The sequence below is a fragment of the Neltuma alba genome, unplaced genomic scaffold, assembly GCF_004799145.2.
Source record: "Neltuma alba isolate B1F8T4 unplaced genomic scaffold, ASM479914v2 tig00012769_pilon, whole genome shotgun sequence".
Lineage (NCBI taxonomy): Eukaryota > Viridiplantae > Streptophyta > Magnoliopsida > Fabales > Fabaceae > Neltuma > Neltuma alba.
The window spans coordinates 318,879-344,821 of NW_021637179.1; the positions used below are offsets into that span (position 1 = coordinate 318,879).

General features: G+C 33.5%; 2 protein-coding genes across 4 annotated transcripts; one reads left to right on the top strand and one right to left on the bottom strand.

Moving 5' to 3' along the window:
• The first annotated feature begins 12,633 nt into the window (after nucleotides 1–12,633).
• Nucleotides 12,634–17,476, top strand: LOC114730862 (sulfoquinovosyl transferase SQD2-like). 2 transcript variants are annotated; one of them, XM_028917966.1, is made up of 12 exons: nucleotides 12,634–13,029; nucleotides 13,801–13,867; nucleotides 14,222–14,292; nucleotides 14,561–14,678; nucleotides 14,789–14,862; nucleotides 14,949–15,004; nucleotides 15,083–15,166; nucleotides 15,292–15,379; nucleotides 15,467–15,544; nucleotides 15,786–15,842; nucleotides 16,191–16,676; nucleotides 16,967–17,476. In XM_028917966.1, the coding sequence occupies exons 1-12, from the start codon at nucleotides 12,908–12,910 to the stop codon at nucleotides 16,995–16,997; spliced, it is 1,332 nt and encodes a 443-aa protein (XP_028773799.1). In that variant the 5' UTR covers nucleotides 12,634–12,907; the 3' UTR covers nucleotides 16,998–17,476. The 2 variants fall into 2 exon arrangements, with proteins under 2 accessions (XP_028773799.1, XP_028773798.1); XM_028917965.1 differs by lacking the exon at nucleotides 12,634–13,029 and adding an exon at nucleotides 13,047–13,071.
• A 1,739-nt stretch (nucleotides 17,477–19,215) lies between these two features.
• Nucleotides 19,216–21,040, bottom strand: LOC114730841 (BAHD acyltransferase DCR-like). 2 transcript variants are annotated; one of them, XM_028917947.1, is made up of 2 exons: nucleotides 20,926–21,040; nucleotides 19,216–20,820 (listed from the first exon to the last, which is right to left on the bottom strand). In XM_028917947.1, the coding sequence occupies exons 1-2, from the start codon at nucleotides 20,943–20,945 to the stop codon at nucleotides 19,455–19,457; spliced, it is 1,386 nt and encodes a 461-aa protein (XP_028773780.1). In that variant the 5' UTR covers nucleotides 20,946–21,040; the 3' UTR covers nucleotides 19,216–19,454. The 2 variants fall into 2 exon arrangements, with proteins under 2 accessions (XP_028773780.1, XP_028773779.1); XM_028917946.1 differs by having other exon boundaries at nucleotides 19,216–21,040.
• Nucleotides 21,041–25,943: the final 4,903 nt, after the last annotated feature.

The window sequence follows — 25,943 nt, forward strand, 5'->3', positions numbered from 1 at the left end:
ATAGCCCCTGCTCTAAATTTTATAAAACATTTGTGTTACTTTAAAGTAGGACCAAATAATGACATTTAAAGTGGGATGTTGAGCTCAAATTTAATTAAGACTTGGGAGATTAAACATTTTCATGCAGGATTACTATTTCCAAATGTATTTTAGGGTATGAGCGACGTCATAAATATAATTTCAGCATGTGAGAAGATAAAGCTCAAGATAACATTAACATGAGTTTGGTTATAAACGTACGAGAAAAGGACACATGCAGAGGTAGTGCTAAAGTGGAAATGACAATTCCAAATTCAATTAATGAGAGATACGTAGCATCATAAAGCTAATTAGATGCAAGAGCAGTTGAGAGAAAAGCATGAGATGAAGAAGAAGGAGTGGTCAAAGAGAGAGGGGGAGAGAGAAACAGGGGAGTAAGCGTTACTTTTTAGGTGTTTTCCTGCAGAGCCTATCCCCCTCCTCCTTTTTCCTTATCTTCTCTGAACTTTGATGCATGAAATATAAATATTATATATCGAAAGTATTGTTATTAAAAGTATAAGATAAGTGTGAAGAAATGGAGGATTAAGATTTGGGAGAGAAAGAAAAGCAAAGAATGTTGAGGAAGTGAAGAAATGATGGTCCCCATGAACTAGAAAGCTACTGAAGAGATAAAGAAAGGAAGGAAGGAAGGAAGGAAGAAGAAGGAATCTCTTTGTTTGAATGCGAGTCCGTCAACATGGCGTGAATATTAGGGCATTCTTTCTGTTCTTCCATTCCCCTTTTTTGCCTTTTCCCTACGCTACTTTGCATACAATATTATAATCAATTGAAGACGAAATTTCGGTATTTTAAATTAAAATGACCATCTTAAATTATACTATGAATTATTTTGATTTAAAATTGGAGGTGATGTGATTTTTTTTTTTTTTTTTTGGTTGAGAATGAAGGGAATTTGGGTGAGAGAGGAAAATGTGGAGACATGATAGGGGGTGCAGTTTTTGTCTTTTGAGCTTTTTGAATAGTCAGGTTTTGTCGGGTCATAGGGCTGTCCTTTGGACCATCCCTTTATTTCCCTCTTTTCTCACCCTATTTCTTCCTTTGACCCAATCAAACTATAATCCTACCTCCGAAAATAACATGCATAATTAACTTACAGATGTTAGCTAAATTGATTGTTTATAATACTACCTCCTGTACTTAATATAAGATCCTATTTGACTTTTATTTTGATTCTAAATATAAGACCCTAATTCACTTTATCTCTTATATTTATGTATTTTTTTTCAAGATAATACTTCTAATAATTGTAGTTCTAACGAATATAGTTGATTAGTAAGGATATTTTAAGAAAGACAACACCTATTTATTACAAATAACTAACTTAACTTATGTCCTTAATCTCCTCAAATTAGTCAACTGGGTCTTATAATTAAGACCGGAGGTAGTAAATTGGTATTATTTATTTTAAAATATTTTTATTAATTATATATATATATTGAAACTACTCTTTAGTGAAACTTTTAACATGTGCAATAACTATAAATATTATTTTAATTGAAAAGGGCTAAAGTATACTTTTAATATTTTAACTTTACACAAGTTTTATTTTAGTCCTTTAAATTTAAAAAGTAAATTTTTAGTCTCACAAAAAATTATGATACTAAGCTCTTAAATATTGATAAAATATTACTAAATACTAAAATATTAAATTTAATTTTCAAAATAACTATGATTGTTATAAAAAAAACATCATTTAAGACTAATAATTTTATGGTTAAAAGATCAAAAATATACTTTTTAAAATTAAGAAACCAAACTGAAACTTTACAGAAAATTAAAAAATAAAGTGAATATTTTGGTCTTAAAAAATAAATAAATATGTGACATAAAAAAATAGGAGTACCACCGATACCACATTCACTTTTTTTCTCTTACTTTGATTTTTTTGGACAATAAATTAAATGTGAAGCTGTTAACAAGTCTTAGTCTGTGTCCAATAGTACAGTTGAATGAATTACGTGTCTGAAGGATGATGTCCTGAAAGAAACAAATTTGTATGCTCATGAGACACAGAACATGAACCATGAAAATAGTGCTGTCACAGCAACCTTCGGTTTCATTATTTGTGTTATAAATAGGCTGCTCCTTCCAACTTCCAACTTGTCTTTCCCTTTTTTCCCGGTTAACCTTAATATTGCACAAAAGAACATTTTATTCAGATTTTTTTTTTCTGGCGTTTTGGTTGACAAGTGTTCAAATCCCATTGACTTCAAAACTTGCACTTTAAATCTCCCCACGCAAAGATGACCACAGAGTGGAAGATACATGGGGGTACTGATAGAGATGGGCCTATTGAAATGTATTAGCTGTTCCCAACACAACAAATTAACGTTCAAGTTTGCTTGCTTTGAGAATAATTTTCACGTTTAGTTCTTTTTACCTCGGTTAAAAAAAAATGTGCACTAGTAAGAACGAAGAAGAAGAATGAGAAAGAGATACAAGAGTAGAAAAGAAATGAGGAGAGAGATGCACATAATTTTCAGGGGTGATTTTCATTGCTTAGGTTCAAAGCTAAGCTTTCTTGTTATTTTTTGTGTTTGAAAGTGATAGCATGCATGCTGGATGAGGATGCTTATTTTTCAAGCATTTATCAATAAATAATGGGACACATTTTGTTTTTAGCATTTTTCAACGTTTTGCTATATTACTAATGTGTAAAATTGCAGAAATTCAAGAATTGCATTGCATAGGCTTACCGAAATACATTATTGGAGGTCAGCTATAATAAATGTTTCGGGGTTTTATATTCTAATAGGTGAGTCCCATGTACTACGGAATTTTAATTAAAAAAAAAAAGAGTTTCACCAAAGTTATAATTCTCTTTTGTCAAAAACTCATAACCAAGTGTGAATTGTTAGAGATTTTATGTTACATGTAATTTTTTTTAAAAAAAGTATCTTTCTATTAAAGACAATCTTATTCAAGGTACTGTCAGGCACTACATGTGAGCATATCTCTTAACAGGGATTTGAATTTTGGTTCACCATGTTATGAGGGACTAACCTCATCTCCTAAACCCAATTCTGTTTTTATGTTAGAGATTTTATGTTATATAATGTTGGTAATATGACCCAACCCGCAACCGTGGCTAGTTGAGCCCGTGACGGCTTGGACTGAAAAGGCTCGGTGGAACCTTAACCCAACAAGGCGGGTTGGAGGATTGGCCCATCACTTTTTTTTGGGGAAATTTTCTTTTACTTTTTAATATTTTTTTATATAATGTCCAAAAATAATAATAAATTTTTTGTTTTTCCTTGAAATATCTAATTGAAAGCACCAAATAAATTATATAAGTATTTTTTAAAATTTTTAGATAGGATATAATATATAATAATATAATTATAATAATTAAAAGTTTTAAATAATAAATAATAAATAAACGTAGGTTAGCTTGCGGGTTGGTAGGCTAACTCGCGACGAGTTGCGGGCTTGGCGGTGTGGATTAAAAAGGCTTGTTTACTACAGGTTGGCTTTTGATCAATCCTAACCTGTTATTTTTGGCAAGTTGACAGGTTGGACTCATAAGTTCAACCCATATTACCAGCTCTAAGTTTTATGTAAATAATTTTTTTTTGGGCTAAAACATAGGTATCCTCCTATTAGAGAATCCTGTTCGAGGCACTGTCGTACACTAAATGTGAGCACCTCTCCAAATAAAGAGTTAAACCTTAATTCACCATACTATAAAAAACTAGTCTTTTCTGCTAAACCTAACTCCGTTAGTATGTTACATGTAAATATATTCAAGTTTGAGAGTAACAAATGCGCTGATATTTTTGCGTTATAGGCCCATTTATTTCACTTTTTGGACATTTGAATAAGCCCACTTAACTCTGGCTAAAAAGACTAAGCCCAGTTCACGGCCCCAAGGGCCAATCTCTAATGGGTTAACCATCTCGGCCCAATAATAGCCCATGCTGATAATACTGCTTAGACCCAAAACCTAAAAATCTGATTTATTTTCCCACGGTTGATTTTTTTTTTTTATTGTTATTCTTCAGCACAATTGAAGATTCTTTTGTTTTTTTTTAAAAAAAGTTATCATAACATACCATTTCAAATATTACTAATTGAAAATCACGCATGAGAATGATAAATGTGTATTCCCAGATATTGATTACTCTAATCTATCTCTAAGAGAGTGTTTAAATGGAAGCCAAATCGTAATTTTAAAAATGCTTTTACGGTATACAAAACAAATATGTGGAGGAGTCTATCTCGTTTTGCAAAAAAGTACTCCCTCCATTCCTTATTATAAGAGACATTTAATGCTTATAGCATGTTCCTATATATAAAAGACACTTAAAAGTTGTCTCTACTTTTTTATGTTAATTTCCTATTTTATCCATATTTATTGTCTCCAACTCACACTCTCTCTCCCTCCCACTTCTTTTTCTTTTAATAATTTAATTGTTTTCTCTCATGCTCTCTCCCCTTATTAATGAGGGCATTTTTGGAAAAAAATTATATTTTTTACACATTGATTGTTCTTAACTAATTTTAACTATTTTTTTTGTCAACGTAATTCGGTTATTTGTCTCTTATAATAAGAAACGGAGGGGGTACTTTTTAAGAGCACTTTTCCTTCTTGTCAAACACCCCCTAAATTGCATATGAAATCAGACGTGTTAAATTGGTTTTACGAATCGTGGTAATATTTAGGAATGATAGTACTGTAAATACGCGTAACAAAGAGACTTTCATATATCATTATTTATCCAATTAAGTAACGTAATTTGAGACAATATTAATATTAAGAGGAAGAGTATTTATTATCTAAACACGCTATCGATCGGCTCATTTATTTGTCTCTATCATTAACTTGATATTTACGCGTTTTAAAATTTTATCGTGAATCGAATTAATCAATATACACATGTGTTACACTAGTTAATTTAGGGAAAAGTATATATTGGGTGCTTCAACTTGATACAAGATTTCAGTTTGATGTAGTTCTTAAATTTTAATATTATTAGTTTGAAATGATAATTTTTTATAACATTCAAGACATCAATATTATCATTTTTCATTAATGGGCAGTTTTAGCATTAAAAAACTAAAATTATAATTTTTAAAGTTAAGGAATCAAATTAAAACCATATATAAAATTAAATGATTAAAAGTATGCCTTAATCGTAAATTTAGGATTAAGGTGTATCTAGATTATTCCAGGTGCATCCAGCATTGTGAAGTGTTTTTCTGGTACACCCACTATCTTAAAGTATTTTTTAGTGCAATTTTATAAAAATTAAAAATCAAAAGAAGAATATGCTTAACTTGGGGTTGCCCATTAATTAATGATGTTTCTTATCCAGCTCAAAACAAATCTTTGTGCACGAAAGTCTAGTTGATTATTTAACGTTATTAAATATTGACTTTATCAATTTTATAAACTAAATGGTACTCCATCCATTTCTTTCTACTTGTAGTTTAAGATTTGTGTGCGTGTGTAACATTATTTTTTTCTACCAAACAAATATTACATTATTTCATTTCATCTTTTCTTTCCATAACTAGCTATTTTACTTATTAGTTGGAAGTCCATTAAAAAAAAATAAATTAAAGGTATCGAAGAAAGTGCATAAAAATGGAAGGAATATGTGTGTGTGCGCGCGCGTTTAAATATTGAACGCCATACAAGTTATTTTTTCGACTTCAAAAACTTAATTAAAAAAATGGATAAACTCTGAAGTTAGGCAGATAATTATTGTTAATTATGCTAATATGAATTTGTTGTTATATGTAATACATTTATCTTCTTTCCTTGGCAAAAAAAAAAAAAAACATTTGTCATCTTTCTGAACACAAAACACCCTTACTAAGTTGGGTTATCTAATTAAAGTTTTTAAGTAGCAAGGATGTTTATTTATGTTAAATTTTGGATAATAATTAAAAATGATAGAATATCAAAGACATTATTAATTATCTCAGAACAGCAAATTGAGACAAATCATATGAATAAGTAAATTATAATTTACTCATTAATTATATTATTGATTGATCAAACTTGTGATCATATCTGTTGAGATTCTATAGGTAGCCAATCATGTAAACCTAATTAAACAACTTCCTATATACTATTAATTATGCTTCACATCGCCCATTAACATTAGATTAAGAGAATGTTTGGGTGAAAACTAAATTATGATTTTAAATGTGATTTTACAATATACGAAATAAATATTTAGAGAAATTTATCTCGATTTGTAAAAAAAAAAAAAAGTATTTTTGGATGTTCTCAAGCACCCTGAGATGTAATTAAGACGTCTGGACAAATAATAATCCAAACGTTTGCTTGTGACCCACATGCGATGATCACTTGCAAATTGCAGCCCAGACGTTACGTTGTGGATCGAATATCCAATGGAATATGTTGTTCACATTTCCTTTTTCTTGTCATCAACTCTTCTATGTATGAGATAACCATTGATACAACTTTCTTAATCCAACTTCGTCTTATGTTATTTTTTTTGCCCAAATGAAGAACTTACAAGTTTGCCACAACATCATCAACCATGCGGATGGTGTAACCTTAGGATCTGCCACTCGACATTATATTGCTCTATGCATTATTCTCCCAACTGCCTTGAGACAATCGTATGAACCGATAATGATAAGGAAATAAAGAAGGGAAAATGAGATACAAAGGTCTTGTATGTTTATATCAACTTTTTAAAAGTAATTTTACAGTACACGAATAATTAAGTATGTGAAAGTAGTTTTATCTTGAATTTTATAAAAACACTTTTTTTTAGTGATTCTCAGGTTTGCCAACCTACCTTAAAAAGCGATATTCTTTACTCATGCCATGAATTCAAATGATATTTAATCAGGAACACTGTTACCCTTTTAAAGAAATTAAAAACTTAGTCATAGAAATATGATGGTCAATTATGAGTAATATAAACTTAACAATTGACGTATTCTAGCTTCCAGTTATTTTCAAATTTAGGTACGCATATATCATTTGAGTCTTGAAATTTAGAAGTTTAGTTTAAGAATCACATTGAAAGCATTGTAAATAATGAAAGTTTGGTGATAAACTATTTGAAACACTCTTTGATACTTGGTCAGCATTTTTCAAATTTGAGAACTTTGACTGCCGTTGTATTTTATGGAGATAATCTCTATTAAATGATGGAAATTTTAGGGACAACACAAACACAATGCAAAAAGATGTCTGGTCAAGTTCATAATTATTAGAGTTTTAGTGTGTGAGTGTGTCAAAAGAAGTCTCATATTGCTCAAGATTGAGAAAACTCTTAAGGACAGTGTTCTTAGACACGACTCGAACCATATTTTTATTAATTTTTATAGGTGTTGCCAACAATAACTTGACACTGACATTTCCACAAATTGTGTCCTCACGTGTAAACACGTTTTTTTCTTTAAAAAAAATCCTAATAAACTAGGACATGCATATACTGTTGGAATTTTATTGATATGCTTTTTTTTTTTGTTGTGGTTATAAGAAGTCTAACAAATAAGATACACTACTCAATGCTCATAACCTGTAAACAAAGCTGCATTCATATATTGATTTGCAAAGGTAAAGATGATATACCTTTTTCTGATATTTTTATCTAATATTCAATATAATTGAGTGAAATTTAAAGAAAAAAGTTTAGAAGGTTATATAGTAATATAGATTAATTGTGGTCCCAACTTAAAATTTAACCCATTTTTAGTTTAGTTCGAACTTGAAGTGATAGAGGTGTGCATAAATGTTTTTAAATTTCTTCTAATGACGTAAGGACTTGATAATAATCTAAAATAAAAGATCGATCCCTGCCAAAGTAACATGTTTTAAGGCAGTTTATTCCAATTATTGGGCATACAAAATCAACGGCGTACCTTTTATATGTATGTATGTGTATAAGATAATATAATATTTTACACATACATGGGGCTGTTCACGGGACAGATTGGGACCGGAACAGGTCCGTCCAGATTCCATCCCGATAAACAGTAATGGGACAGATTTTCTATCTCGTGTCCCAACCCGTCTCGATCGGGACGGGACGGGACCGATATGTCCTCATTTTTTTTTATTTTTTAATAAAATCTAATTTTTTAATTATAGTTTTTTGGACTTAGGCCTTATAAAAACATCTTTTTATTTTTTTATTTATTTGTTTGGATACTCTTAAACAAAAGCCCAAAATATTACATATAATAGTCATTAAAAACTCTAAACAAAAGCTTTTAACACAATAAAAACTTGCTAAAAATTCTAGTCATCAATAATCTCAAATCATCAATAAATATAAAAGCTCTAAATAAATATATTTATAGTTCCATACAATAGTCTCAAATTTTAAAAAAATATGAAAAAAATGATATTATATAAATAAGATAAAAAAAAAAGGTACCAGGACGGGACGACCCCGTCCCGTGTCCTGTCACATTTTGATCCCTTTTTGTCCCGTCCCGGTTTTCTGTTCTGGAAAATTTCTAGACCGGTCCGTCCCGTCCCAATAAAACCGGACTGGAACAAGTCGATCATGATGGGTCAGTCTTAAACATCCCTACACACACATAATAACTGGAGATGGAGTAAGTGATAATTCTTGAAAGCTCAGCAAGTATTCACCTAACATTCAAAGCAACTGATTTATAATTGAAATCAATTGAAAAATTCGAAAGCATAAATAGTAGCAGTACTGAATAATATTGGAAGAGATTATTTTTGTCTTTTCGCTCTCTCCTTCTCTCCTTTTTTTTTAAAAAAATTATCAGATCCTTAAGAAGTGTTCTAAAAAATTAAGATATTTTAACGATATAAGTTTCATTAAATAGTTTTTTTTAAACTTTTTTTGGGGGTATTTGGCGTGGTTAAAAGAAAAATAAGTTATATTATTTATTACTATAATTAGATAGCGTACACATGCCTTAAAAAAAAAATATGGTGAGTAGTAAAAAAAATATTGGCGTGGTTAAAAGTTGATTAATGCGATTATTTTCATTCTAAACAGAAGACCTTAATCTCATTTGCTCCTACTACTTTTATTTTTTTTCAAACTATTCTTTTTAATTAATAAGAGTAGTTTTAAATGTAAAAAAATTAAAAGTATCTTTAAATGTAAAAAAAAAATTAAAAGAATGAGTATTTTAAAAAATAATAATTAATACATTATAGAAATTAATTTCTATCTACTGCGGAAATGAGGGAGTATGTACATATATAAGCGTGCGCGCGCGCGTGTTTATGTGCCTTCTAGCATGGATTTTATCTAATATATTGATATATTAATTGATTGATGCACGGGCGTTTGATTGTCATTCTCCCAAAAGACAGATATGCCTCCCCGGCTCCTTTGAATGAAAAGGGTAAAAATATGAAACAGACATGAAGAGAGGTCCCCATGCAGCACCTAACAATTCCAGCTACAAGTCTCAGTCCAAAAAAGAAATATTAAATCTAGCTACTAGTCTCCTTTATAGTTTGATTTTAATTTGTAAGGAGCACAATCTTTTTTATTTTTCTTAAAATTCAGGTCTGTAATTACGTTTCATATTTAACTACTTATTAATTAAATCATAGTAAAGTTAATTGACAAAAGAAAATTATACGAGTCTTTTGACAAGCTATACGAGTTTATCTTGATAATGCTGATGAGAATTTGATAACATGAAAATTTATTTGTACGAAATGAAATATGATTATTGAAATAATTCAGTGTTAAAGCTATTTATATGAATATCTCCTTCTTTAATCCTATTTATAGGGTAAAGAGAAAAAATATCTTGTAATCCTTATATTTACCCCATTAAATTTATTGTTCTTTTTTATTTTTATATCCGTCTCTTTTCTCACTCATTATCCTTATAAATAACAATATACATGGAAAAAAAATTACATTTCTTACTTATTTATTGTGCCTAACTCATTTTAATATAATAAAAAATTGCATTAGGGTCCTACATAAGAGAATTAAATACAATTTTTTTAAAATCATTAAATTAATCTAAAATCTCAAAGAATTTCATTGCAAGATATTTCACTTATTCAATTATTAAATTATCTTTTTTTTAAGTATGTGTTGACAACTGAAAGAGCGGTCATTAACAACTTAAAATGCAACGATTAACAACAGTTGTGGCAGAATTTTTTGTATTTCATTCTCTTGGGTGGACCTTAATGCAAATCCCTTAATTTAATTAGTTTTTACTTTTATATATATAAGGATGGAGGAAATAATATATATATATATATATATATATGAAATAGAGAGAAAGACAGATATAGGGCCAGCGGCAAGAGATGAGAGTGAATGGTCCCAACTGATGAATGAACAAATTCCATTTGGCGGTCTCATGAAACATACTTGCAGCCACTCGGCCTCATAATTCATCCCTTTTGGGTCCATCTTAATTGCTACTCCCTCCGTTCCTTATTATAAGAGACATTTGATGCTTATAGCATGTTCCCATATATAAGAGACACTTAAAAATTGTTTTTATTTTTTTGTATTGATTTTCTATTTTATCCCTATTTATTTTGTTTCCAACTTATACTCTCTCTCCCTCCCACTTCTCTTTCTTTTAATAATTTAATTGTTCTCTCTCATACTCTCTCTCCTTATTAACGGGGGCATTGTTGGAAAAAAACATTATACTTTCTACACATTAATTGTCCTCAACTAATTTTAACCTTTTTTTATTAATATAATTTGATTATTTGTTTCTTGTAATAAGAAACGGAGGGAATATCTCATTCCAAAATTAGTCCGAATTTGAAAGCATCTCTCTCTACCTAGGCAATGAATACATTCCATGTGCAAGGTTTCAAAGTGGGAGGAATTCTTAGGTACTCCCATAGTGCCACCTCATTCAAACTGTCTAATAAATGTATTCCAAGCAGGGGCATTTTTATCTGACATGTAATTGGTAAAAAAAAATCAGAGAACATAATTGTGGGTCCCGCTATTTTTTTTTGAAATTACTCCCTGCCCCTTGCAATTAATTCTCCCTCCTCCTCGGTTTTTACCCTGTGGCTCCTCTCCCTCTCGCTCCATATTATATCTCTCTCCCTCGAGGTGTTTAGCAAGAAACAAAATCATAATTTTAAATGTATTTTTACAGTGTACGAAATAAATATGTGAAGGAATTTATCTCAATTTATAGAAAAATGCTTCTAAAAAAATACTTTTGGGATTACCCAAACATCCATTAATTGTAGTGTGTTCACCAAAAAAAAAAAGAACTTAATTGTATTGACAATGGGATGAAGAGGTTATTACTCTTCCAATCCTTAATATAGGACCCAATTCTTGAGTTGGTTTTGGTTCTAAATATAAGACCCATTTCTCATATTTATCAATTTTCTCTAAATTACCCATATAGATACTCCCTCAACCATAATCAAGTAGAAGCGGGAGATGAGGTATTAAGAAAGATGATTATGGTGTTTTAGAAAAAATGTGTCACTTTTCTTATAATTAACTAACTTATCTAACTTTTTTAATCTAATTAAAATGGGACTGGAATATATTTATTGGATAGAGTTTGAATGAGGTGGTACTCCTGTAGCACCTAAGAATTCCTCTTCAAAGTGGTGGATTTGCATTTGCAGGAATGAATTCTGATTCCTTCATGATTGACGCCGCCTAGCTTCCTCCGAATCACATTCCTTTCGGGTATGAAGTTTTTTCCAAGTACTTTTCACCAACTGAATAATGGTGAGAATATAATTTGCTTTCCGTCTGGGACTGGAAAATGACGAAAGTGAGTGTGAACGGTTAAAAGGAATATGTTCCATTCTTGACTAACACAATTTCAAGATGTGCTGCTGATATTATTCGGTTTAAGATATTGAGAATACATTAATCACCATAATTTTCAAAATAACTTTCATATTTTCATTTAGTACCATCCATAAAAAGTTTTTAAATTTCTCGATCGTGTTCAATTTTTGAAAACCAAAAAAAAAAATCCATCATCTTCTGACCAGATTTCCGCTGAGATCTTTTATAACTTATTATTACCCAATTCCTAATTCTGAATTAAAATTTCAATTTCGGCCAATCGTGTAATTTAGATAATTAGGTGGTATTCAAATAAGGCCTGTACATCAGTTTGGATATATTGGATATATGGATTATACAAATCTATATACTTTTAAAATTGAATATATATTTTTTTCAATATTCCTTCTTTGTCAAATTTTTTACACGAATCAGAATTAAACGATGCCGAATTTGATTGATTTAGTGAAAGCGACTGTGACATCAATTTTATATTCTGTTTAATGTGAATCATTAATTCTGCAAATATTAAAATGCTAATTTTCTATGTGCCCCTCGTGCTGTTCAGAAGGGGGAGGGAACACATTTTTCTAATGAGAAATTCGGCCCACAAAATTTAGAAATTGTTAAACTGACCCCCACTGGACGAAAGAGAGTGACCCAACAGCATATGCTCGCATGCCTCCCATTTTTATTCCTTACTGACCCGCCTTCAAAAAAGAATATCCGTAACAAGAGTCCTTACCAAGTGTGTGAGATTCCTTTTCTTTCATTGGTCTCTCCATCTCCCTATTCTTTCTCTCTCTACCTTCCTTTGCCCAACACCTACTGACGAAACTAATGAATATATTTTAATTTCACTCGCTTACTTATACGATCATGAGTGCTGCTCCTCTCTCTATAAAACCCTCTCTCTCTTCTTTTCTCTCCCTTTAGCGTCTGCTTCATTGTCCCCTTCCACATCTTGCTTATTCCCATTACAAGGTATTATATTTCAACATCCTCGCTCGGTGGGAGCAAAGCCCAGTAATCTTTACTACAGAAGGGTGCGATTCTGCCCTTTGTTGAGGTCAAAGAGCGTGAAGGGTAGGAAAAGTTTTGCTCTTGAATCTGGCAGGATGACCATTGCGGAGGCTGATTTACATGAGGAGGAAGAGGAAGGGCCTCCTGCTTTGCTTGACATTGAGAGTATCTCGACGCCTCGTCGAATTGCCCTCTTTGTTGAGCCTTCTCCCTTTGCGTGAGTTTCTATGTTGATCTTCACTGTGCTCAATTTTCATTGGTCAGTGTGGGGGTGTTTGAGACCCCTTTTAATTTTTCCTTCTTTTCTCAAGGCTTTAACTATTTTGGGCTCCAATTTTCAAATAAATGACTTGCCTTATTATTCCGATTAAGAGTTGACTTCGTGGAGTTTGGTGGCATCAGCTTTAAGGTCAAAAGCGATAGGCTTCTGTCTGCTTTGTTAAGTTGCAGGAATGTCTGTGAAATATGCTTTCTTGCTCAACAATGAATTGCCAGAAAAATAAATAAGTGAATGAATTTGGAGAGAAATAATTTAAGGATGCATGTTGCTCAATAACGTTTCAGATTTACTGTTCACTGCATATCCTGCTGTTGTAAAATTGGAGTTCGTTGGGGCCACACTATAAATGAGATTCTCTTCAATCAGATGAATCGGCCTTGACCGTTTTTTTTTTTCCCAGTCCTTTTTTAGCTGGTATTGAGCTCATCATTTCTGGGAGTGTCAAAATGCTCCTTATGCGTGTTCCGAAGTCTCTTCATCACAAAAGTTTTAATTTTACTTATTCTATGACTTTCTCAATATTTAGGTGTGAATTCTCGGCTCAAATCGTCATTGATCTATGAGCAGGCATTAAATTTGTTGTTTGTTCTGTATAATGGTGAATTATCCTGATCAGACTAGACGGCATTACCTTTGGCATAATTTATGTGTGATTCGAGCTCTTCATTTTGAACGGTACCCTTATTCAGAACTATATCTATTTTGCAGATATGTCTCTGGATACAAAAACCGGTATCAGAATTTCATTAAATACCTCCGTGAAATGGGAGACGAGGTGCTTCCCACTAGCAATTCCCGTCTTTTATTCTTCTACACTTGGTACTTTTATATAGTAGCTTCAATTATTTGAAAACTGTTTGGGATGGAAAGCTCTTGCTCCATTATTATGAAGACATTAGCATGAATAATGCAGCTTCTACTTAAGCATTAAATTTTCCTGGATTTATTTGGACTTTGAGCTGAGTTGCTGAGCCACTTGTCTTTCAGTAGTAAACTTATAACTTGAATTATGCACATTCTTGTCTTAGGAATTTTTAGCTGAACCTGCAAATGGGCTAATAAGAACAGGCTGGCTTGAAGTTTTGAGCTCTGATATGCCATTTCTGAATGTTCTTATTTGTGAATGTAGGTACTGGTTGTGACCACCCATGAAGGAGCCCCCGAAGAATTTTATGGTGCCAAAATTATTGGATCTCGGAGGTTGTTAAAAATAACTTTTGCGGTTGTTTAGCTTAAGTCTCTCTTTGTTTACTTGCTTGTGAAGTGAATAATGCTTATACTCCTCCAGGCCTAAATGTAATACCTATTTTGTAGTGTAAATTACACTACAAAATGGGCATTACATTTAGGACTGGAGGAGTATTTGTCAACTATTGTTCTACCTTATCTCATCTCTTGCCAGTACATGATGTACACTTTTTAGTTCACCTAACTAAACATCTATGTTTTCTAAAACTTCAAAATGCAGCTTCCCCTTTCCTTGGTATCAGAAGGTACCACTCTCCTTGGCACTTAGTCCCAGAATAATTTCAGAGGTTGCCCGGTTCAAGCCTGACATAATACATGCCTCATCACCAGGCATAATGGTTGGTCTACAATTCTCGTGACTTTATGTTTATTTTTCATTTTTTATTATAAGGCATGATGCTGTGTTATAGATCTATCTGGCACACGTCTGACATTGGCTAAATTTCAGGTTTTTGGTGCTCTTGCCATTGCTAAACTTTTGTCTGTTCCTATTCTTATGTCCTATCATACTCATGTACCTGTGTAAGTTTCATTCATATTATGATTTCTCAGCCTTGTTCACGCTAGAGGCATCCTTTTGCTGATTGCCAAATTTTTTCCATTCTCAGATACATTCCACGATACACATTTAGTTGGCTGGTCAAACCCATGTGGATGATCTTGAGTATGTATCTTTCTTCAGTAATCTGATCGGACTTTAGTATTATGAACATAAAATAATACCTTTTGCAATTTTCTATAGAATTTCTTCATCGAGCAGCTGATCTGACGCTGGTGCCATCAGCTGCCATTGGAAAAGATCTTGAAAAATTTCAAGTAACAGCAGGTAAATTAAACATATTTTAATCAGTTAGTTGTCTTTAGACTATGGTCAATTGATTGCACTAGGTGAGCACTAACATCCCTTGTCATGCATTTTTTAGCTCACCTGTTTTATTTGTCAATGCTTAGCTAATAGGATTCGTGTGTGGAGCAAGGGTGTTGACTCTGAAAGTTTCCATCCGAAATTCCGTTCACATGAAATGCGACTAAGATTGAGGTGGAAACCATTTATTATTCCTTCCATAGTCACAATTTTGACATCGTGGGAATTTTCATCTTAATTCTAAACTTTTGTGTCAAACAGTAATGGGGAACCTGAAAAGCCCTTGATAGTACATGTTGGGCGACTTGGAGTTGAAAAGAGTTTGGATTTTCTCAAAAGGTAGAATTTTTATCTATCTGAGTTAAGGAACCACTGTTTCATTAGTTTATAAATTTGCCTTTGATGGAGTTGCAGAGGCTTTTTCCGGAATGTCTTAAAATCCACAAAATGAGAGCGCGGTGAAATCTTCTTCGTTAATCATTGATATACTTTCCTTCTTCATGCCACACCAGATATATTTTGAATGGCAATTTTAATATCTATATACTTCCTTTGACATTTGGAACACATTTTTTGGCAGCCTTATGGACAGGCTTCCTGAAGCACGCATTGCTTTTATTGGGGATGGGCCATACAGGTAATTCGCTCCGTTGCTTGTTCTCTCAAATATGTTCAAAGTGCTGCAGGGGACTTACTTCCTTGCCCGCTACTGCCCTTATGAAAAGGGTTTTGACTTTTCACTCTTTCCTTTTAGAAGGGCATGCTGTGTGTCCTACCATCTTTCCCCAGTACTAAAAGCATAAATTTGCAAATCATATAGTCCCGTTCATCTCTGGTGATGTGGTATAAGGAGTTATTGAAACTCAACCGTCTTGCATGTGACGTTTTTACATGAAAAATATCTCTAATCCATCTCTTTGTAAAGCAATGCATCCTGATGCTATTGTGTTTGCCACTTCTTAAAATATTTGCTTCTAACTGGCAGGGAGGAGCTGGAAAAAATGTTCGAAGGGATGCCAGCAGTATTCACAGGAATGTTAGGAGGGGAAGAACTCTCTCAAGCATATGCCAGTGGTGATGTTTTTGCCATGCCTTCAGAATCTGAGACACTTGGGCTTGTTGTTTTGGAGGCCATGTCTTCTGGGATTCCTGTGGTGGGAGCACGAGCCGGTGGCGTTCCTGACATAATTCCTCCAGATCAAGATGGAAGGATAGGCTATCTCTACAATCCGGGTGATATTGAAGACTGTTTAAGCAAATTAAAGCCTCTGTTGCATGACAGAGAGTTGAGAGAAACCATGGGCACAGCCGCACGACAGGAAATGGAAAAGTTCGACTGGAGGGCAGCCACGAGAAAGATTCGCAATGAAAATTACAATGCTGCCATTTGGTACTGGCGCAAGAAACAAGCTCAATTGTTAAGACCCTTACAATGGTTGGCTAAATGTATTTTCCCAGACCCGGACTACAGGTGATGCTTTTATATTTTCCAAGCTTATGCTGTTTTTGTTTTGCAAGCTTGGTTTGGCTTTAAAGGAGCCTTGTATTTGAGAGGGATGTGATTAATTTAGTAAAACTAAACATGGTGACTTGTGCTGTATTTTTAGCCACTATTTTTTCAGGTTGACCAATAAATACTTTTAAATGAATTATTACACTTGAACGTCCAATAAATTGAGATTATACCATGAGCACCAAACATTCATCGTCATATGCAGCATAGTCTGCAAGAAATCTGACTTCTGACATTCTGATGTACAGGGCAATTACACAAGGTGCGAAGAACAGTTAGCAAGGAAATGAATTCATGTTCAGAAGCACAGAACCTGCACGCTGGTGATGAAGAAGTGGATGATGAAAGAGAAGGCTTTGATTGGTAAATCTTCAACCTTCTGGGAAATAAACTGGAGGTGTCATTTTGAAGGAGCCTGGCTAAAATATTGGGTAATCGTTTAAAGTAGTGGGTCATAGACTCTTGAGAAAAATAGGAGGAAAAAAAAGTTCAGTGTGGATCTGTTGATTTATTGGAATCGTGCTTCTCAGTACTTGCGTACATGGTTATTGTGTGATGGCAAAGATCACAACTTGGTTTAATTGTATCCTGTGCATTGCTTAGGGGTTAATCATAGCTGCGTCTCTAATTTTCGTTGGTTAAGCTTTAGTAGGTCTATTTATGTCTCTGATGGGGACTATAAGATGGTACAACTGTATAGGTTCTCTAATTTTACATTGAGTGAGTTCATTTATGAAATACTTGGGTTATTTGTTCGTATCCTTATTATGTTATAATTTTCTATATTCACTGGCAAATTTGAGGGAATTTCTTTCTTTTAGGATCCTAACCCATCAAATGTTTAAAATCTCTTATTTGACTATATGCGGTAAAAAATGTTTTAAAATAGTTGATAGGTTGATCTATTATATGAAAATTTCCAATCAAACATAGTCATAACTTTTTACTTTTTAGGGGTTAATATCATCTTTAGTTTCTAAAGTTTAACTTTAAGAACTGAAAATACTATTTTAAGGACAAAAAATCCTTAGACCAACCAAAATGATACCAAATTTCAGGAATCAAAGTCAGGGATTTCAAATTTGATAGGCTAAAACTAAAATGAGATTGAATGTCAGATTAGGCATGGTATTGACCTTTTTTTTTTTAAAAAAAAAAACCTAACAAAATATAAATGGGTGTTTGGATAGAAATCAAACCATCGTTTCAGAAGTGCTTTTACAGTTTACGAAGTAAATATGTGGAGGAGTTTGTCTCGTTTTGTGAAAAAGTGTTTCTGAAACCATAGTTTGGAGGTTGCCAAACACCCCCTAAGTATCGCTAGCAAAATGAACACAAAATACAAGGGATATGTACGTGTGTGTGGGGCCTTTCACCATTAGCCATCTCTCTAATGAGGTGTGGATTGATTAAAGGTACCCAAAAAAAAAAAAAAACCGGTATGCGTCGTAATCTACCTAAATGAGGTGCAATTAAATTGTTCTAAGCACATTCCAATCCCGAGAATGCTATTCTGTCCTCTTCAGTCTTCAATATATTCAACATTGTGCAGCACCGACCCTTCTACTTGAAGCCTAAAAGCATTCATAATGAGATCTTCTAGCTTCATTTCCTAGATCCAAATTATAGTTATTGATCCCCTTGCAATTATGGATAATCTTTACCCGCTTCTCTTGCACTCGCATGATTCATAAATCCGTCACCACGTTCATGAACAATCTCTCAAGGATAAAAGGCTATCCTCCTTTACTGACAAGGAATTGTTCCATGAAGATTCAATTTTGTCTCAAATTTTTGAGCAAGAGCTATATGTATTTAAATGTTTTTTTTTGGATCCAGTACTACCAAAATCGTGAGTCAATTGAATTTACGATATCATTCAATCAGCATCATCAACTTTATACTTAAAATCTTATAATATCCTGTTTGCTTCAAAATGAGTAGAGTTAAGTTGAAGAAAATTTTCAAAGTCATTGAAATTGTAAACATGTCATAATATTTATTAATTAGAACATTAACATTTTTAATAATATCAATCATCAATTTTATACCATCTTATGCATTGCACGGACGTTTCTAATGAGCTCAAAATCGAGTCCATTTGTTTATAAACTTATAAACTAAAAAAAAAAAGTCTTAAATCATTAAAAATATTAACTGCCAAATGTTAGTTATCATTTTAATAAAAAACACAATCGATTTCAAACTACTTCTTCGATCCTTAATATAAGACCCATTTAACTAATTTGATTAGATTAAGGAAATTAAGTAAGTTAGTTAATTATAAGAAATGTGACATGTTTTTCTTAAAATACCATAATCATCTTTTTTAATATCTCCTCTCCTTCTTCTACTTGATTATAATTGAGGGAGTATCCATATGGGTAATTTAGAAAAAATTGATAAATATGAGAAATTAATCTTATATTTAGAACCAAAATCAACTCAATAATTAAGTCCTATATTAAATACTAGAGAAATAATAGATTTGAAGACAGCATTAAAAAGTTTTATCTAGTCGATGATGAGGACATTGATCCCCAACGGCCAATTCTCCTTTTGAAAAATGAGCGCCTTTTTCCTTTTACGAATGTGCAAAGGGCACATTTTCCATACATTCATAACATGGTCCCACCATCCCATCCATCACAAAAGCGAACGTCGTCGTATCATCCTCCGATGCCATTCATTTTGTCGTATTTCCGAGATTAACTAAGCTGTAACCGCTCACGCCGTTCACGTTACGTACTGCATGAACTCCATGTCGTTTTCGAGCCCCGCCATCGTTTCTGGCGCCAAAACGACTTCCAAGTCAACGCTCCCGTTTCCTTCCCTCCCCGGAAACGCAGAGATCTTACCGTCAAATTTGTTGGCCTTCCCGCTCCGAATCGCTAACGGTCGGCCCCACCCAAAGTCATTGTCGTACATGGGGAAACGCGGAGAGCTACCCATGGTTATCGAAGCGCCGTCGAAGTTACCAAGGGGAAACAGCCTGGGGGACTTCTCCCAATCCTCTATGCCGCGCCGCACCGTTGCGTCGTCATGTGCGACGACGTTTTTATGCAGCAGATCCGCACACCACCGTAGATCCCGAGACAGAATCTCCCCGACTTCGGCAACGGTCGGGATGCTCTGTATCGCGTTCCCGAAGTAATAAGCGTCCATCTTCGGCTCCAGACGTCGGCGGCAGTTCACCGCCATGCGAAACGTCGACATTTTGCGTGGGTCCAACTTCCTCGCACGTGTCACCGAACGCCACAGCTGTGCTGATAATGATTGAAACGACGAAATCTCTTCCGTCTTGTGGGCGGTCCCGTTCGCCGTGACGGTCGTTATCTCCCCGTTAACTTTCTTTTCAACGAACTCTGTAGAATCCGTGACACCGTTCCCGCCATACTGATTAGCTGTGAGCTTAAGTTTTTGAATTGCCTCCCTGCTGAAATGGAATACTCTTTCCCTCAGCGGCTGTTCGTCGTCGAAGGTGACCTTGGGGCCGCCGGCGGGGACTTTAAGCACGGCGGAGGAGTTGAAAACGGTATCTCGAGTGAATTCGGGGAATTTGGAAATTTTCGCTCCTCTGCAGATCTCAGCGAAGGTGTTGAAGAAATGCCAGAGGGAATTGCCGTCGACGATGGCATGATTAACAGTGCATCCGATGAAAACCGCATCAGCAAGCTCAGTGACTTGGACGGCGACGAGGGGGAGAGTGTGTCCAGTGTAGGAGATAGTCTTGCTGTGAGCGAAGAACTCCTTGAAGCAGCCAGGGACGTCAGTGAGTGTGGGAGAGTAAAGGATGGAGTGAGTGGCAAGGTGTTTGGCGGAGGCATGGATGAATTCGACGCCGGCGTCGTTGCATTGAATATGGACATACCCGTCGGAATCGGTGAAAAGACGACCGGCAAGGGGAGGGAAAAAGGAGAGAGTAATAGAAAGAGAGCGCTTAAGAGAGAGGAGAAGGTCAGGGAAGGAGAAAGGAGGGGGAGGGAGGAGGATGCCCTTTTGGATGTAGTGGCAAGAGAGCATGGGGAGGTCGGAGACGGAGAGCTTGAGGGATTCCAGGGAGGAGGGCTGGCTAGGGTAGACAGTGCATTTGGAGACGGTGGTGGTGGAAGAACAAGGCATCTTTTCTTTTCTTTTTGTTTTTCCATTTTCGAGAAGAGAAGATACAGTTGGCTGGCTAGGGTAGACAGTGCATTTGGAGACGGTGGTGGTGGAAGAACAAGTCATCTTTTCTTTTCTTTTTCTTTTTCCGGTTTCGAGAAGCGAAGATACAGTTGGAGGTTGAGGAGGTTATGTGGAGGTTGGAATAATGATAAAAAAAGAGGGCCGGGTTATGGGATTATATATAGGAGAGGAGGGAGAGGAGGGTGGGTTTTGGATGCATGCACTCAGGTAGAGAAAGGATATGTTGCTGGCTGCTGTTACGTGTCCCCTCTCTTTTGTTAATAATTTCTTAAATAAATAAATAAATATTCAATTGACAGCATGTCACACAGCTGATTAAGATACTTATTGGCCCCGATTCATCATAGGAGAATGATAGATTGGAGCAAACAATAGGAATTAAGGTGTATGTACCAAGTTCGCTTATTTCCATATTTGGACGCATATGATGGTCTTCCCTCAAGTTTTATTTTAGACTCGGTTCTAATAAAGTTGGTCAATTGAACATATATATGAAGCATATGATATCTTTGAAAAAGAAAAGAAAATATAATGAATAATCAAATGGTATGTGCAGTTCTGCACTGTGAGGATATTTTACCCAGTTTATTCCACTGTTCATGAGATGATGTGTGTGTGCATGAGTTCCTTTTATCAAAGAATGATAAAAAAAAAAAAGTTAATACTCCTCCAGTCCTTAATATAAGACCCATTTAACTAATTTGATTAAATTAAGGAAGTTAGGTAAGTTAGTTAATTATAAAAAAAGTGTCATATTTTTCCTAAAACACTATAATCATCTTTTTTAATACCCCATCTCCCTCTTCTACTTGATTATGGTTAAGGGAGTATCCATAGGGGTAATTTAGAAAAAATTGATAAATATAAGAAATGAGTCTTATATTTAGGACCAAAATAACTTAATAATTGGGTCTTATATTAAGGACCGGAGAAGTATTATTTTTAATTCTCAAAACTTGATTTCGTTTTGATTTTAGTCCCTGAAATTTGAAATTAGTTTAATCCTTGAAATCTGACATATTTTTTGCCTGTTCAAAAAATTTTTGTTCCTAAAATAATATTTTTACCCTTGAAGCAAGATTTTAAGGATGAAAAATCAAAGCTACTGGTTTTAAATTTTAAATACCAAAACCAACATCCACAAAAAATGTGAATTTCAAAAATATTCAAAACATTTAGTGATATGCCAAAGCATTCAATTTGAAGTAGCTTTCCTAATTAGGAAAAAATGGTAAGAGACTGACGTTATGAAGCTGATGACGATCACAGTAGTCAAAACTATCAATTGGGTTTATGACGTCCCTATAATATGAGAATTAATGTGAAGGCTGAATATGATGTTAATTAATTACAACACCACCTGCTAAGTAAGGCCAAAAAAACGAAAAAGACAAATTTATGTGTAATTTTCCACACTTGGACTAATAATTCACTCTCGTGATCAATATGTATAAATATTATATAAATCGAAGTTGCATGAAGGTGATCATGGTTGACCCTAATGATAAATTAATGGGAGCGTTAATTAAGAAGGATGAGCGACTATGGTAACGTATTATCCAATTGATAGCTGACACCTGTTAGCTAGCGCAAAAGCAGAGACGAAGGGCTAAACGACAAAGCGTTTCGTTGGGTAGTGAGAATAAAAACTATACAGGTGTGTACGTTTGACCGAGGACTAATTATAACGTACATCGTATATGGAGGTGGCCTGGGGAGAGTAAAAGATGCAGTGAATACTGGTGAGGAAGCGCCGTTTTGAGGAAGTTATCTGGAAGGGAACGCAAGTAGTTAGGAGAGGGCCAAGCAAGCTTTTCACACACGCCAGGATAAGATTTCTGAGGACCCTCAACTCGCAGCCATACATATGCCATTCATCCTCATGTCCCTCTTCTTATTGGTTATTTTCATTCCAATTTGGATATTTTATGCATTTACTTTGACCTCCTCAAATACTTGGACCAAAAAAAAAAAAAATCCCTCCCCTTCCTTTTTCATGGATAAGTTTTTTCCTTGGGGTCAAGTGATTCCAAATATCAGTTCTAGATGATAAACACATACCCATCGCTTCGATGTTAATTTTGTCATAAATTTTTATATTAATTTCACACTCTCTTCTAAAACTACATATATGTATATAATTTGAACTCACAACCTCATATTTAATATTTAAGAAAATCTTTAAAAGAAAGTACTTGGTGTCTTTTATTATTACGTTAAGGTGCAAATTTGTCCTGTGAAAGTTTTTACTCATGAACTCTGGATATTTGAAATTTTTTTTTAGGAGCAAATTTATCTAAAGATTTAAAATTGTAGCACTATTACCCCTTATCCTCAAAAAACTAATGTTAACTATCAAAACAGTGACATTGGCTGTTAACATTTTTAACAACAGGAGACAATAATATTATTATGATTTTAAACTTTTGGTGCAAATTTACTTATAAAATACTTCTGGATATTCATCAGCACTCCAAATTAAAGTAAAAACTTTTAAGACAAATTTTCACCTTAATCGTTTATTATTTAGGACAATGATGATGATATTTACAAGTAGCGGGTCTAGGTATTTGAGTTTCATGAGTTTTACCTGTTTTAGAGTGTTGATGATTCAGAAGTATATGGAGGAGAAAATTAATTAGAAAGAAAGTGATGTGAACTGAAAAGAAAAATAAAAATGTCTTGTAATATATTTTAAAATATAATTTTTTTCCATCAATATTTTAAAATATAATTATCTAATATTTAATTATTATCAAGTGAAGTTTAAATATTATTAAGTTTAATTGGAGATATCTTTCCTAATATGATTTTTGTAAGATAAAATTAATCTGCAAGTTTAATGAGTGATGTGAACTGATCGGTAAATTGTCAAGGATATGCTAAAAAAAAATATTCCTAAGAATTATAAACTTTATGGTCGTCTCGTCCTAATAACAAGAAGAGAAACGCATCAGAACCATAAGCATCCATCCCTATACACACGTGCAAATTTAATTATGGTAGGTTCCGACCAGGAAGCTAGTACTTATTAAGCACGTGATAATTGAGTCATGTAATATAGTGTTCCTTCTAAATGTTACAGACGCCATTTGAACAGCAAAACTAAGATTCGAATTTTAAATCAAGTAAAGTTGAATATATAATATCCAATTATAAAATTTAAACACACGAACCGACCGAGAAATAGAGTTTGGCAGCAAAATGTTAAACGTGGAAGAAATTAATGTGTTGGGTTTCGAAACTTTATCATTCTGATAATTTTGATGAAGAGTGTAAAGCTAATGCAAGACTGCGTTTTGATTTTCTTCTTCTTCTTCTTTTTTCAATTTTAAAAATTTATAGAATTTTTTTTAAAAAAGAATAGAGAGCTGGCTTTATCATTCCATTATTATATTCTAAAAATTAAATAAAAAAGAAGAAGAAATTAATAGATGGAAAGTGACTGTGATATATAGTGTTGTTTGTGAAGTAAAAGCTACAATTAAGGAATTTTGGTGTTACTGGGAGAGTTGCGTGTGGATATACATGAAGAGGCGTCTCATTCATCTTCATCGTTTTGTAGTTATCTGCTTTGGAAACCATGGGCACCGTTACAATACCAAAACAGGAACTTGTTAGTTGTTTCCCTTTATGTCTAGTTTGTAACAAAGATGTTTTCTAGTTTCATATAAACTACCATATACTAGAAACAATGAATCCACTTCTAACTAGACTCCTATTTATGTTCATATGAACTTCTCCTTTTCTAGTTTCTCATAAACTAATCATGTTTTAGATAGAATTGCTTCTAATAGAACGATATTTGTGAGCAATAAAAAAAAAGTGTATTTGACTAATGGCACAGATTAATCTTTCTCAGGTATATTGAGAGTGGAAAGTAATTAAGCTCTTCTCGACTATGTTACTACATATATATAAAGGGCTAAGAGTGAAACTCCGATTAATTGATTAAGCGATAAAAGTCACTATCACATGTATGCCAATCTCTCTTGATAAAATGACATCTTGAAACCAAACCAAAAAAAAAAAATTATAAAAGAAAAAAATGGTAAACAGTTTCCTATTAAAAATAGGGAAATTGGGGATAAATCCCCATTTGGAAATCTATTTGGACTTGGTCCCTAAAAATAATAAGAGGCTGAGGTCCATTAGTGTAAATAACTATAATAAGAAAAAAGACCAAAATACCCTTAGACTTTAGTGAAAAATCATTTGCACATGCACTGAATATAGTTGCACACAGGAAAAATATCTTGCAAGTTGTGGAAGTTAAATTGCACACTCCATGTTTTGAATATAATGAAAGATTATTTGTACATACACTGAATATAGTTGCATATGAAAAAAATATCTTGCACATTGTGGAAGTTAAATTGCACAGTTTTGAATATAATGGAAGATCATTTGCACATATACTGAATTTAGTTGCACATAAAGAAGATATCTTGTATGTTATGGAAGTTAAATTGCACACTCCATGTTTTGAATGTAATAAAAGATCACTTGCACATACACTAAATTTAGTTGCATATGGGAAAGATATTTTGCATGTTATGGAGGTTCAATTGTACCTAACGTAAGTTGCACAAAATGGAATACCAATTGCACCTTGACTTGTATGTAAGGAAAATGTAGTTGCACCTAATGGAAGTGCACATAATGGAAGATTAATTACACCTACATAAAATTTAGTTGCACTTAAGAATGATATATTACATGTTATTAGAGTTTAGTTGCACGCTATTGGAGTTCACTTGTACCTAACATAAATGCACTTAATGAAAGATCAATTGCTCTTATAAAAGAAAAAAAGATCAATTGTACTTATACAGAATTTAGTTGCACTTATGGATGATATCTTGCACGTTATTGGAGTTTAGTTGCCCATAACGTAAATGCACTTAGTGAAAGATTAGTCACACCTATATGAAAATTAGTTACACTTGGGAATAATATGTTGCACATTACTGGAGTTCAGCAATGTGGGTGTGCGCTTTTTAAATTGTCTTGCCCTGATTTTCCTCATTGACTTTTTTT

Excerpts from the sequence above, each read along its gene's own strand:
- LOC114730862 (XM_028917966.1), top strand. The coding sequence starts at position 12,908 with ATGACCATTGCGGAGGCTGATTTACATGAGGAGGAAGAGGAAGGGCCT. Across the intron at positions 14,293-14,560 it reads AAAATTATTGGATCTCGGAG|CTTCCCCTTTCCTTGGTATC; the intron begins GTTGTTAAAAAT and ends TTCAAAATGCAG. Across the intron at positions 15,167-15,291 it reads AAAATTTCAAGTAACAGCAG|CTAATAGGATTCGTGTGTGG; the intron begins GTAAATTAAACA and ends GTCAATGCTTAG.
- LOC114730841 (XM_028917946.1), bottom strand. The coding sequence starts at position 20,945 with ATGACTTGTTCTTCCACCACCACCGTCTCCAAATGCACTGTCTACCCT.